This window comes from Elephas maximus, chromosome 4 (assembly GCF_024166365.1).
Source record: "Elephas maximus indicus isolate mEleMax1 chromosome 4, mEleMax1 primary haplotype, whole genome shotgun sequence".
In the NCBI taxonomy this organism is placed as follows: domain Eukaryota; kingdom Metazoa; phylum Chordata; class Mammalia; order Proboscidea; family Elephantidae; genus Elephas; species Elephas maximus.
In genome coordinates, this window is record NC_064822.1 from 138,521,518 (window position 1) to 138,535,719 (window position 14,202).

A 14,202-nucleotide genomic window follows, 5' to 3' on the forward strand; every position below is an offset into this window, starting at 1 on the left:
AAATAGAAGAAATGATGAAATAAAAGAGCTGCAAATTAAGATTTCAAAGAGCAGCTTGAGAAAACAAGGCAAAGTCTTATGATGAAATGTGCAAAGACCTCGAGTTAGAAAACCAAGAGGGAAGAACAAGAATGCCACTTCTCAAGTTAAAGGTCTGAAGAAGAAATTCAGGCCTTGAGTGGCATTACTAAGATTCTATGGGTAAAAAACTGAACGATGCAGTAATAGTCAAAAAAGATGGAAGGAATATACAGAGTCACTGCAACAAAAGGAACTGGTCCTCATTCAACCATTTTGGAAGGCACCATATAATCAAGAATTGCTGGTACTGAAGGAAGTTCAAGCTGCATTGAAGGCACTGGCAAAAAACAAAGCTCCAGAAACTAATGGAATACCAGTTGAGATGCTTCAACAAATGGATGCAATGCTGGAAATGTTTACTCATCTATGTCAAGAAATCTGGGAGACAGCTACCTCGCCAACTGACTGGAGGAGATCATATCTGTGCCCACTCCAAAAAAAAAGGTGATCAAATTGAATGTGGAAATTGTCCAACAATATCATTGATATTATATGCTAACAAAATTCTGCTGAAGATAATTTAAAAACGACTGCAACTGTACACTGACAAGGAACCGTCAACAGTATAAGCTGGGTTCAGAAGAGGACATGGAATTAAAGATCTCACTGCTGTCGTCAGATGGATCTTGGCTGAAAGCAGAGGATACCAGAAAGATGATTGCCTGTATTTTATCAACCACACAAAGGTTTTCAACCATGTGGATTACAACAGATTATGGATAACACTGCAAAGAACAGGAATTTCAGAACACTTAATTGTGCTCATGTGGAAGCTGTACATCGATCAAGAGGAAGTCATTCAAACAGGACAAGGGGATAGTGGATGGTTTAAAATTGAAAAGGCATGTGGTAGGGTTGTATCCTTCACTTTACTTATACACTCTGTATGCTGAACAAATAATCCAAAAAGCTGGATTATATGAAGAAAAACATACATGAAGAGACGTCCCCAATACAAATTTCTATCTCAGATGAGTCACAGGCTTTTTCTTCTTTCTTTTGTTAAAGCTCAAGCTTTAGACCATCAGGAGTCAGTAGACGGTGGTCAGGACAAATGCTCACTCCAGAGCTCATCACCTCTCTGGATTCCCACTTTCTCAATAATTCTGCCCCTCCTGCTACTTCCCTTGCTTTTCTGACAGCGCTGTGACACTTGAAAAATAAATTTTAAAATATTTTATCGAGCATTTTGATGTTACTAGAAAAGTTTTCTCTGAACATCTAGTTTACCATGTCACTGGAACTAAAAGTTCACTTACATGTTTTCATGTTTCTTCATAATATTCCCCTAATTCTTTCCCCTAAGTTTCCCAATTACAAATCAAACACTTTCAGGCAGGGGCTGAGAATATCACCTTTGGTTTGCTTCTTGCTTTTCAGCACAGAGTTGTGTACCAAGTAGGCTAAATAAAGGCTAGCTTGTTAGAGGAGACTCTTGGGAAATCCTGCACTCCCCAGGGGATATTTGGCTGTCACGACTAATCCTTTCTTTACCTGAGAAGAGGGGGGTTTAGTAAACTTCCAATGTTGTATCCCGAAATTAAACGTATATATGTTCAAAGTTACAAGAAACAGCAAATGTTCTATGAAATTACTGTTTATCTTCTTTCAGAAATTATATAAATGTTATTTGGTAAATTATACTGATACCACTTTGTTATACACTTATTGAATAATACAGGAAGCACACCTCTCCATGCCACAAATACGAAAAGGAAAACTGAATTTTGATGTCATCACTATTACTCATTCAGGTCACAAGCAGTCACTTGGTCATAAAAGTAGATGAAACATCTGCTAAGAAGGAAATCTCAATCACTCAGACTTTAAAACAAGATGTGGAGAATTCCAACAGGAGAGAGCTGAGTACCTAGTGTAAGAAATATTTGATTATCCTTTAGTGTTACCGTAACTTTGACATACACACACACACACATATATAGAACACTTTTTGGAAAAAAAAGTCCTTTGGTGTTCTAAATGTTCATGTTACTGCTTTGTTAAAGAAGCAATTAACAGGGCCTAGCAAGAATAAGATGGGGTTCCCTCATCTTTGATAAAGATACCTAAAACAAAATTGAATTATTAGTTCATTCTCACTTTTAATAAATGCTTTCGAAGTATTTTAGTTTCCCATACGGGAACACAAGAACAGTTGCACAGATACCTCGATGTCTCAAAAGAGATATTTAGAAAAGTATTTTATTCTAATTTTTAACTTAAAAATATCATGTTCTCTTTCATTATTCAATAGGTACTTTCATAGCTCTGCAAAGCAACTACCAAAACACATAAATTTTAAAACAGAAAACCACCGTGCCTTAAGAATTACAGAAATCTTAAAACACTGTGAACTCAAAAATGCAGTCGAAAATCAGTAGTCTTCAGTTTATACTATTTCTAAAGAAACAACTTATGACTGTAAAGCAAACAGCATTCAGCAAGAAAATTTAAAAATAACAGGGGTGGGGATGACTAGTTCTCTCAGGCAAAGTATGGTCATTTAGTGTTTATGACACACTTAATTATCATGAAATATGACACATATAAACAAGAATGCATTTGTTTCCGTGTATGGCCTCATGTGTGTTCAGAATTGATCCCAGAAATGTCTTACCAAGAAAGGAGGAATTGCTTCGGTTCATGGAGGAAACTGATTTCTATCTCCTTTCGTCTGCGAACCACTTAATGAAGGCACTTTTCTGTGTTTTTCACCTGAGGTTATACCAGCAACGTCTAACATGTCACCCTGGGGACTCTATTACATCTTCACACCAGTAAGCTCTGTGTTAGAGAACATGCCCCTTTACTTTGAAGTTTTCTATTAAGCTGTGGCTATAGATCCAATCATATTATTTTTAATGCTGCTAGAGCATTCCAAGTAAAGGAACTGCAGGTTTGAGACAATTTACTAAGAGACAGGAGAAACATGACTCTAAGAATGGACATTTTCATTCAAGCCTAGATAAACTGAGCAAGGTCTAAATTAATTTTCACCAGACTAGTTATTAAGCAGTAAAACTTATAGTTTTAAAAGTTTTTTTAAATTATAAATATTTAAAAATTAGTTTGAAACTGGTATTTTAGTTTTGGCAACAGCCATATTTTATATTCTCTCACAAAGCACTACAAACTGAAAGATGCTTTTTAAAAAATAAAAGCATGCAAAACAACTCTTTACAAAGACTAAAAGGGCAGCTACAAGATAAGCTATAGTATTTCATAAAGCTTTGACAATAACCCCAAACAAGATCCATGGGGAATAGGTATCCATCCATGAGGTGAGCTATAATTTCACCTCTAGGTTCTATTGCTGTTGTCCTTACATAAAAGTAGAGGGGAAAAGGAAGATAACAAGCCTAATTAATCTACATGTCTTTCTTTCTTGATAAACAATTGAAATACATTTAGCCCAAACGAGTCAGCATAAAACAAATATCATCCTATTTAAAAGACTAATCATATTTAAGTTAAAATTAGTTTTAAGTAAATTGATACTCAGCCTTTGAATATGAAAAAAATTTGGCAAATACACAAATTTTGGAATAATCTGATTCATCACCATAACTTAATTGTATAACAAAATAAAAGAATATCTTGATGTATGTGGGCTTTACTGAAAAACAGAGTCTGTCCAACTCCTCCAAAAGAGAGAGAGAGACAGAGACAGAGAAAAATCCTCAAATGACAGAATGAAATCACACTGCAAAAAACAAACTTAACTGTTTTTAAGGGATTGCCTGTATTAAGTTAGTATAAACCAATACACATGAAGGAGATAACACCAGAAAACAAACAATGAGAATCTCTGCCACTTTAAAACACTGGCAAAACAAATTTCTAATACCATAAATCAAAACCAAACCCAGGGCCGTCGAGTCGATGCCGACTCATAGCGACCCTATGGGACAGAGTAGAACTGCCCCATAGAGTTTCCAAGGAGCACCTGGCAGATTCGAACTGCCAACCCTTTGGTGAGCAGCCGTAGCACTTAACCACTACACCACCAGGGTTTCCTCTAATACCATAGCATGTATAAAACCAAAGAGAAAGGACACTGTAGTTCTTCCAGTATAGTATATAAAAACAAAACAAAACAAAACCTGTTGCAGTCAAGTCGATTCCAACTCACAGTGACCCTACAGGATAGAGTAGGACTGCCCCATAGGAGTTCCAAGGAGCAGCTGGTAGATTCAAACTGCAGACCTCTTGGTTAGCAGTGAACGCTTAACCACTGAGTCACCAGGGCTCCCCAGTATAGTTCGGTACTTAGAATACAGACGTTGAAATCAGACAGTCCTGAGTCTGAAGCCTGCCTCTGCCACTTATTTGTTTTGTGAATTTGAACAAATTTCTCATATTTCTAATCCTCAGTTTTCTCACTTGTAAAATAAGACATAATAATTTTGTCTCTATCTTGGGGGCTCTTTCAAGAGTTAAATATAATTTCACAGAATACCCAACATTTAGCAGAGTACCCAACCTTAGTAAAGTGCTCCAAAAAGGAAAGCTATTAGTATGCGTCCAACACATATCACCAAAACAAATTTTCATAGCCAACCACTATGTGTGTGTATATATATAACATATATATTTTTTTATTGTGCCTTAAGTGAAAGTTTACAATTCAAGTCAGTTTCTCACACAAAAACTTACACACACATTGCTATGTGACCCTAGTTGCTCTCCCTACAATGTGACAGCACACTCCTTCTCTCGACCCCGCATTTCCCATGTCCATTCAACCAGCTCCTGTTTCTCCCTGCCTTCTCATCTCGCCTCCAGAAAGGAGCTGCCCACATAGTCTCATGTGTCTGATTGAGCTAAGAAGCACACTTCCAAACAGTATTATTTTATGTCTTATAGTCCAGTCTAATCTTTGTCTGAAGAGTTAGTTGGCTTTAAGAATGGTTTTAGATTTGGGCTAACACAGTCCAGGAACCATGACCTCTGGGGTGGTCCCTCTAATCTCCACTAGACCATTAAGTCCGGTCTTTTTACTAGAATTTGAGGTCTGCATCCCACTTTTCTCCTGCTCTATCACGGATTCTCTGTTGTGTTTCCTGTCAGGGCAGTCATTGGTGGTAGCCAGGGACCATCTAGTTCTGGTCTCAGGCTGATGGAGTCTCTGGTTTACGTGGCTCTTTCTTTCTCCTGGGCTCATATTTTCCTTGTGTCTTTGGTGTTCTTCATTCTTCTTTGCTCCAGATGGGCTGAGACCAATTGATGCAGCTTAGATAGCTGCTTGCTAGCTTTTAGGACCCCGGACGCCACTCAAAATGGTCATCCATTCTCTTACAGCACTCTCTCTTCAGAAAACAGACAAGAACAATATTACGCGAGGTTCACGTTAGAGAACAGGTTTCCAGCACATTATAGTCACCCACCAAATTGCATTTATTTATTAAAAAATGAGGCTGCGAGCTTCACAGGGCAAGGATTAGCACATAGCAGACAATAAAGATAATAAAGACTTATTAAACACATAAGAACAACCACTATATTCTGTTGCTGTTGTTGTTAGGTGCTATCGAGTTGGTTCTGACTCATACCAACCCTACGCACAACAGAACGAAACACTACCCAGTCCTGCACCATCCTCACAATTATTGCTATGTTTGAGCCCATTGTTGTAGGCACTGGACCGATCCATTTTGTTGAGGGTCTTCCTCTTTTTTGCTGACTCTCTACTTTACCAAGCACGATGTCCTTCTCCAGGCACTGGTCTCTCCTGATAACATGTCCAAAGTAAGTGAGACGATGTCTCACCATCCTCGATTGCAAGGAGCACTCTGACTGTACTTCTTTCAAGACAGATTTGTTCGTTCTTCTGGCAGTCCACAGTATATTCAATATTTTGGCCAAGACCATAATTCAAAGGCATCAATTCTTCTTCAGTCTTCCTCATGCGTTGTCCAGCTTTCGCATGCACGTGAGGCAATTGAAAACATCATGGCTTGGGTCAGGCATACCTTAGTCCCCAAAGTGACCTTTTTGGTTTTCAACATTTCAAAGAGTTTTTTTGCAGCTGACTTGCCCAATGCAATGTATCTTTTGATTTCTTGACCGCTGGTTCCATGGGCGTTAAGCCAAGTAAAATGAAATCCTTGACAATTTCAAAATTTTCTACGTTTTATCATGATGCTGCCTACTGGTCCATTTGTGAGGATTTTTGTTTTCTTTATGTTGAGGTGTAGTCCATACTGAAGGCTGTGGTCTTTGATTTTCATCAGTAAGTGCTTAAGGTCTTCTTTGCATTCAGCAAGTAATGCTGGGTCATCTGCATATCGCAGGTTGTCACTGAGTCTTCCACCAATCCTGATCCCACATTCTTCTCATATAGTCTAGCTACTCGAATTTTTTGCTCAGTATATACATTGAATAAATATGGTTAAAGGATGCAACCCCAACACACACCTTTCCTGATTTTAAACCATGCAGTATCCCCTTGCTCTGTTCGAATGACTGCCTCTTGGTTTATGTACAGGTTCTGCATGAGCACAATTAAGTGTTCTGGAATTCCCATTCGTCACAATGTTATCCACAATTTGTTATGATCCACAGAGCTGAATCCCTTTGCATAGTCAATAAAACACAGGTAAACATATTTCTAGGCACTATGAAAACCTGTTGCCATTGAGTTGATTATGACTCATAGTGATGTTACAGAACAGAGCAGAGCTGCCCTATAAGGTTTCCATGGCTATGTTCTTTATGGGAGCAGAGTGCCAAATCTTTCTTCTGTGGAGCAGCTGGTGGGTTGAAACCGCCAACCTTTCTGTTAGCAGCAAAGCCCTTAACCACTGCACCATCAGGGCTCCTTAGGCACTATACAAGGCATTTAAAAAAAAAAAAAATCAGTTGCTGTTGAGTCAATTCTGACTCATGGCAACCCCATGTGTGACAGAGTAGAATTGAGCTACATAGGGTTTTTAATGGCTGTTGGCTTTTTTGAAGTAGATTGCCAGGCCCTTCTTCTGAGGACTCTGAGTAGATTCAAACTGCCAGCCTGTTGGTTAGTAACCAAGTACTTAACTATCCACACCACTAGGGATGCCATACTAGGCATGCACGATTAAAAAAAAAAAAAAGACATAAACCCTTTAGGTACTTGCTGTAAAGAAATTTGCTCCCTACAACTTTCTTCCTTTTAATCCCCAATTATGATATCAGTTAAATATTCATGTGTTGGAGGTCCCTTGCCTATGCTCCCACAACCTCTAAGCTGTCCACTGATTCTAACATTTCCTCCTACAGATCCTGTTCCCCCCCTTCACCCAGAGCAATTCACCAAACTCATTCATTAAACTTCCACTCCCTTGCCAGAATCCCAAACACCATTCTGCCACTATCCTTTTGTTGCCTAACCTTGCAGAAGAAAATCCACACTAGTATAGACTGATACCAACCTTAATTGAAGCCTGACCATTATATGGTAATCCTAGTATTGTGGTTCCTCCACTTTCTAGGTGTATTCCTGGTTCAGACAAGTTATGAAGTTTTTCTATCCAAGGTCAATCCCCCTGCTTTCATATTGGATCCCATCCCTGCTACCTTCTCTGAGCACTTGCCCTATTAATTTTCCTTTTTTCCTCTCATATTTTGTATTTCTCTCTACCGACTTTGTCCCATCAATATTTGAACACGCTTCAATTTCTCTTATCTTAAAACTAACAAATCTCTTTACCCCATGTCTTTCTCCAGTTATTATTAACTTTCCTTCTGCACTGCAACAGATTTCTCTTTATATATGGCCTTTCTAGTCCTGGTTTTATAGTTCTGCCAAGATAATTTGCTAGGCCAATCTTGCAAAGAGATTGGGACAGACGCAGATAAGGTTGTAAAACCCTCATAAGGATTCGTTGATAACTATGCAAATTATGTGACTGTGGTCTACCAAGGGGATTGCTCAGTTCATGGTCTTGGCAAGAGGAACACACTTATAAAAGGGCCTTTCTCCCTCCCTCCTTTTCTCCCTTCCTCTATGTAACCTCTCTACATCAATGGCTTAGACTTCATCACAGCATGGTGGTCTCAGGGTAGTCAAACTTTTAATATGATGACTGGTTTCCTCCAGAATACAGAAACAGAAGGTGTTAGGCTTTCCTAATGCCTTGGCTCAAAGTCCCAGGAAGTCAGTTCCGTAGCATTTTATTGGTAAAAGCAGTCACAGGGCCAGCCATGTAGGATGGAGATACTGTTGTGATCACTTTTGGAAACACAATCTATCACACATATAATTCTTAAAATAAAATCTAAAACTTATCACCATGGCAAAGGCCCTCTAGGATTCAGCTCCCGCCTATCTCTCAACTGTTCCCCAAGAGCTTTCAATGCTTCAATAATTTTTTCAATTCTCTCAAAGTACCAATTCAGGACTTATGTACATACTATTCCCCCTTTGCCTGAAAAACAGCCTTCTCACCAACTCCATGCCAAGCCTACACTTACTTATCCTTCAGGACTATAGGATGTTGCAAAGGCATTTTAAGATTAATAAAGGTAGATCACCTTAAAAGTACTTCCTAATGTAACAAATTTATGATTCTCATTATAACTCTATAGGAGAATTATTTACTTTGGTTGATAATTATTAATAAAGTCTCTTAGGATTAACAATAAAACAAGAAAATGTTAAGATCCTTGACTAGCCTAACGGAGCTAGCTTTAAAAAATCAGAGTCAACTGGTAATTCCTTAGATATAGGTAAACAACCCTCTCCAAAATTGAACTTTTATTACCTAATTCTCACTGAAATCTGTCACAGTATTCACTCAAGAAGTTTTTATATTATACATTTTGTTTCAAGAAAACATTTAATGTTTTTCCTCCAACTTTAAAAATAATTTTTAAAAAATCCATTGTCAAGTTAAGATGCTTAATAAATTCTGGCATGTATTTTTCATAAATCACTCTGGCTATGAGAACACAGTATTTAGAAAATACTTCCAAGTCATGATATCTTTAGAACCTTTGAACATTACTCAACTTAAAAAAGTAGTTTATTTCATTCATCAAGATGCTAAATAATCATTTTATTTTTGTTGTCCAATATATAACTCCCTATTTAGAAATGTCAAAAAGGATTCTTTCACTTAGTAAGTATATAATTTAAGGCATGTAACTCTCTTTGGAAAACTTCTTGTTGGAAAGGGCATACATACATATTATAATTACATTACAAAGTAGCATATTATGAAGTCATAGAAGCAGTCGCACAAGAATTATGAGAATTGTGATAGAAATATCGCCTAAGAAGGTCTTACTAAGTGAGATAAAATTTAAACTACATTTTTAAGAATAAGAAGTACTTAGATAAGCAAGGGTAAGAGAGAAGGAGGACCAGAGCAAATAAAGGCACAGCCCCACTGGAGAACAGTGGAGACATCTAGGTGGATTCGTCATGACAGGAAACACAAGATAAAATTAGAAGGGTAGAGTAAAATCAGACAAAGACCTCACTGCCAGATTATAGATTCTGGAATTTATGCTTTCAGCTGTTAGTTTCCCCTTACTAGTCCAAACGTTGCTACATCAGATACACTTGGAGGTTACTGAGCCTCACCCTAGAGACTCTAAAGGCTGGAGTAGAACCTGCATCTAAGCAGAGCTCCCAGGTGGTTCTCATGTATAGCCCGGCTTAGCAACCACTGCTCTAGGCAACAGTAAGCTACTGCTTTTCTTGAAAACAAGACTGACATAAATGTAGGACTCTAGGTTTTTCAATTACGAGCTTGAATAAAAAAAAATTGGTATTTTCATTTACAATTGCGATTACCTCTTTCCCTCAGAGACCTACTTCATAAGATCCCAGGGTTCCCTGGCCATATATATCTATAAGAACCGATTTCATCACAGTTTTACCTTAACATGTAACAATCTTTTGTTTGGTTTTGATAAGAAAGATAAGCCTGGGATATTGAAGGTCAAGGTCCTAATAGCAACTAGGAGGCGGTGGTATTATATACTGTAGATGTGCAATGATGAGCACCTGGCCTAAAATGCCAATTCCAAGAAAGAAAATGAAGAGAGAGGTCAGAATCTTGACACTGTAAAACTTCTAGAAGAAATCACAGAACATGTTCTATTCAACCTTAGAGTAGACAGAGTTTTTCGGTAGGGAAAAAAAGCTTGAAACGTAAGGAGAAAAAAATGACAAATTGGGCTTCATAAAAACTAAAACTGCTCTTTGAAAGAAACCACTAGCAAAGGATGATGCTGGAATACCATCAATAACGAGAAGACAAACAGCCAAGTTTTTCAAATGTTGAAAAAACCTGAACTGACACTTCACAAAAGAAGATAGCCAATGAGCATATGAAAAGATGCTCAAAAGCAATCAGGGAAATGCAAATTAAAGGTACAATGCAATACCACTACGTTTTAATGATTATGACAGATCCAAAATGTAAATTCTCACTCCTCCAAAAAAAAAAAAAACATTAAAAACCACAAGTTCTTACCGTGGCTATGAGGACTTGCTGGACTAAGAGATGGCTGATGCAAATCTTTGGTTGGTGTTGGATAGGATTCTTTCCCTTGGCGCAGACTCATCTTTCCTGGTGTCAGAAGTGGAGATTCGTCACTGTTCACTACCACGGCTTAAAGAAAGAAGGGAAACAGAATTAACAATAAAATCAAAGATTTCAATAACTGCACAGTTAATACTATGGAACAGAATTATGACTGAAATGGTCCCAGTGGTTATATTCATCTTACTAATTCACTAATACATTAGTACATTTTTTTTCTTTTAATTTTGGTTTCTTCTCAATTCAAGAAGAATTAACAGGCATATGTGAGTCAAATGTACAACCAGTAGGCATTATAAAAATGGAAATACATATTCAACCGATAAAAAAAAATGTACTGTGGTTTACTATGTACCTTTCATTGTACTATTCACTCCTTTTATTTGCCAATAGAGCACTGAGGAAAAGACAGACATTTCACAGAAGATACAATGGTCAATAAACATATGAAAAGATAGTCAACCTCATTAGTAATCAGAAAAATACGAACAAGCACCAGTATACAATATTTTCCATTCATCAGAATGCCTACTCTAATTTCTAATTTTCATGGAAAGTAGGGACAATGCCCTTTTTGTTGTTGTTGTTAGGGGCCGTTGAGTCAGTTCCGACTCATAGCGACCATACGTACAACTGAACGAAACACTGCCCGGTCCTGAGCCATCCTTACAATCGTTGTTATGCTTGAGCTCACCGTTGGCAGCCACTGTGTCAATCTACCTCGTTGAGGGTCTTCCGCTTTTCCGCTGACCCTGTACTCTACCAAGCATGATGTCCTTCTCCAGAGACTGATACCTCCTGACAACATGTCCAAAGTATGTAAGATGCAGTCTCGCCATCCTTGCCTCTAAGGAGCATTCTGGCTGCACTTCTTCCAAGACAAATTTGTTCGTTCTTTTGGCAGTCCATGGTATATTCAACATTCTTTGCCAACACTACAATTCAAAGGTGTCAGCTCTTCTTCAGTCTTCCTTATTCATTGTCCAGCTTTCACACGCATATGATGCAATTGAAAATACCATGGCTTAGATCAGACGTACCTTAGTCTTCAGGGTGACCTCTTTGCTCTTCAATGCTCTGAAGAGGTCCTTTGCAGCAGATTTACCCAATGCAATGCGTCTTTTGATTTCTTGACTGCTGCTTCCATGGCTGTTGATTGTGGATCCAAGTAAGATGAAATCCTTGACAACTTCAATCTTTTCTCCATTTATCATGATGTTGCTCATTGGTCCAGTTCTGAGGATCTTTGTTTTCTTTATGTTGAGGAGCAACCCATACTGAAGGCTGTGGTCTTTGATCTTCATTAGCAAGTGCTTCAAGTCCTCTTCGCTTTCAGCAAGCAAGGTTGTGTCATCTGCATAATGCACATTTTTAATGAGTCTTTCTCCAATCCTGATGCCCCGTTCTTCTTCATATAGTCCAGTTTCTTGTATTATTTGCTCAGCATACAGATTAAATAGGTATGGTAAAAGAATACAACCCTGACGCACACCTTTCCTGACTTTAAACCAGTCAGTATCCCCTTGTTCTGTCCGAACAACTGCCTCTTCATCTATGTAAAGGTTCCTCATGAGCACAATTAAGTGCTCCGGAATTCCCATTCTTCGCAATGTTATCCATAATTCATTATGATCCACACAGTCGAAAGCCTTTGCGTAGTCAATAAAACACAGGTAAACATTCTTCTGGTATTCTTTGCTTTCTGCCAGGATCCATCTGACATCAGCAATGATATCCCTGGTTCCATGTCCTCTTCTGAAGCCAGCCTGAATTTCTGGCAGTTCCCTGTCGATATACTGCTACAGCCGTTTTTGAATGATCTTCAGCAAAATTTTGCTTGCGTGTGATATTAATGATATTGTTCTATAATTCCCACATTCGGTTGGATCGCCTCTCTTGGGAATAGGCATAAATATGGATCTCTTCCAGTCAGTTGGCCAGGAAGCTGTCTTCCATATTTCTTGGCATAGACGAGAGCACCTCCAGCGGTGCATCTGTTTGTTGAAACATCTCAACTGATATTCCATCAATTCCTGGAGCCTTGTTTTCTGCCAATGCCTTCAGAGCAGCTTGGACTTCTTCCTTCAGTACCATCGGTTTCTGATCATATGCCACCTCTTGAAATGGTTGAACATTGACTAATTCTTTTTGGTATAATGACTCTGTGTATTCCTTCCATCTTCTTTTGATGCTTTCTGCATCGTTTAATATTTTCCCCATGGAATCCTTCACTATTGCAACTCGAGCCTTTAATTTTTTCTTCAGTTCCTTCAGCTTGAGAAATGCCGAGCGCGTTCTTCCCTTTTGGTTTTCCATCTCCAGCTCTTTGCACATGTCATTATGATACTTTGTCTTCTCAAGCCACCCTTTGAAACCTTCTGTTCAGTTCTTTTACTTCATCAATTCTTCCTTTTGCGTTAGCTGCTCGACACTCAAGAGCAAGTTTCAGACTCTCCTCTGACATCCATCTTGGCCTTTTCTTTCCTGTTTTTTCAGTGACCTCTTGCTTTCTTTACGGATGATATCCTTGATGCCATTCCACAACTCGCCTGGTCTTCGATCATTAGTGTTCAATGCGTCAAATCTATTCTTCAGATGGTCTTTAAATTCAGGTGGGATATACTCAAGGTCATATTTTGGCTCTCATGGACTTGCTCTGATTTTTTTCAGTTTTAGCTTGAACTTGCATATGAGCAATTGATGGTCTGTTCCACAGTCGGCCCCTGGCCTTGTTCTGACTGATGATATATAGCTTTTCCATTGTCTCTTTCCACAGATGTAGTCAATTTGATTTCTGTGTGTTCCATCTGGCGAGGTCCATGTGTATAGTCGCCATTTATGTTGGTGAACGAAGGTATTTGCAATGAAGAAGTCGTTGGTCTTGCAAAATTCTATCATTTGATCTCCAGCATTGTTATTATCACCAAGGCCATATTTTCCACTACTGATCCTTCTTCATTTCCAACTTTCTCATTCCAATCGCCAGTAATTATCAATGCATCTTGATTGCACGTTCAATCAATTTCAGACTGCAGCAGCTGATAAAAATCTTCTATTTCTTCACCTTTGGCCCTAGTGGTTGGTGCGTAAATTTGAATAATAGTCGTATTAACTGGTCTTCCCTGTAGGCGTACAGATGTTATCCTATCACTGACAGCATTGTATTTCAGGATAGATCTTGAAATGTTCTTTTTGACGATGAATGGAACACCATTTCTCTTTGAGTTGTCATTCCCAGCATAGTAGACTATATGATTGTCCGATTTAAAATGGCCAATACCAGTCCATTTCAGCTCACTAATGCCTACGATATCGATGTTTATGTGTTCCATTTCATTTTTGATGATTTCCAATTTTCCTAGATTCATACTTCGTACATTCCAGGTTCCGATTATTAATGGACGTTTGTAGCTGTTTCTTCTCATTTTGAGTCATGACGCATCAGCAAATGAAGGTCCCGAAAGCTTTACTCCATCCACGTGATTAAGGTCAACTCCACTTTGAGGAGGCAGCTCTTCCCCAGTCATCTGTTGAGTGCCATCCAATCTGGGAGGCTCATCTTCCAGCACTGTATCAGACAATGTTTCGA

At 38.5% G+C, this 14,202-nt stretch overlaps 1 protein-coding gene across 3 annotated transcripts in view; it reads right to left on the reverse strand.

The window, feature by feature from the left end:
• The window catches only part of OSBPL8 (oxysterol binding protein like 8), a 240,632-nt gene that overhangs the window by 98,101 nt on the left and 128,329 nt on the right, over window positions 1-14,202 (reverse strand). For all 3 annotated transcript variants that reach the window (XM_049883930.1, XM_049883931.1, XM_049883932.1), the window contains one exon: window positions 10,545-10,682. In XM_049883930.1, coding sequence (XP_049739887.1) covers window positions 10,545-10,682 — 138 coding nt within the window. The remainder of the gene's footprint in view (window positions 1-10,544; window positions 10,683-14,202) is intronic.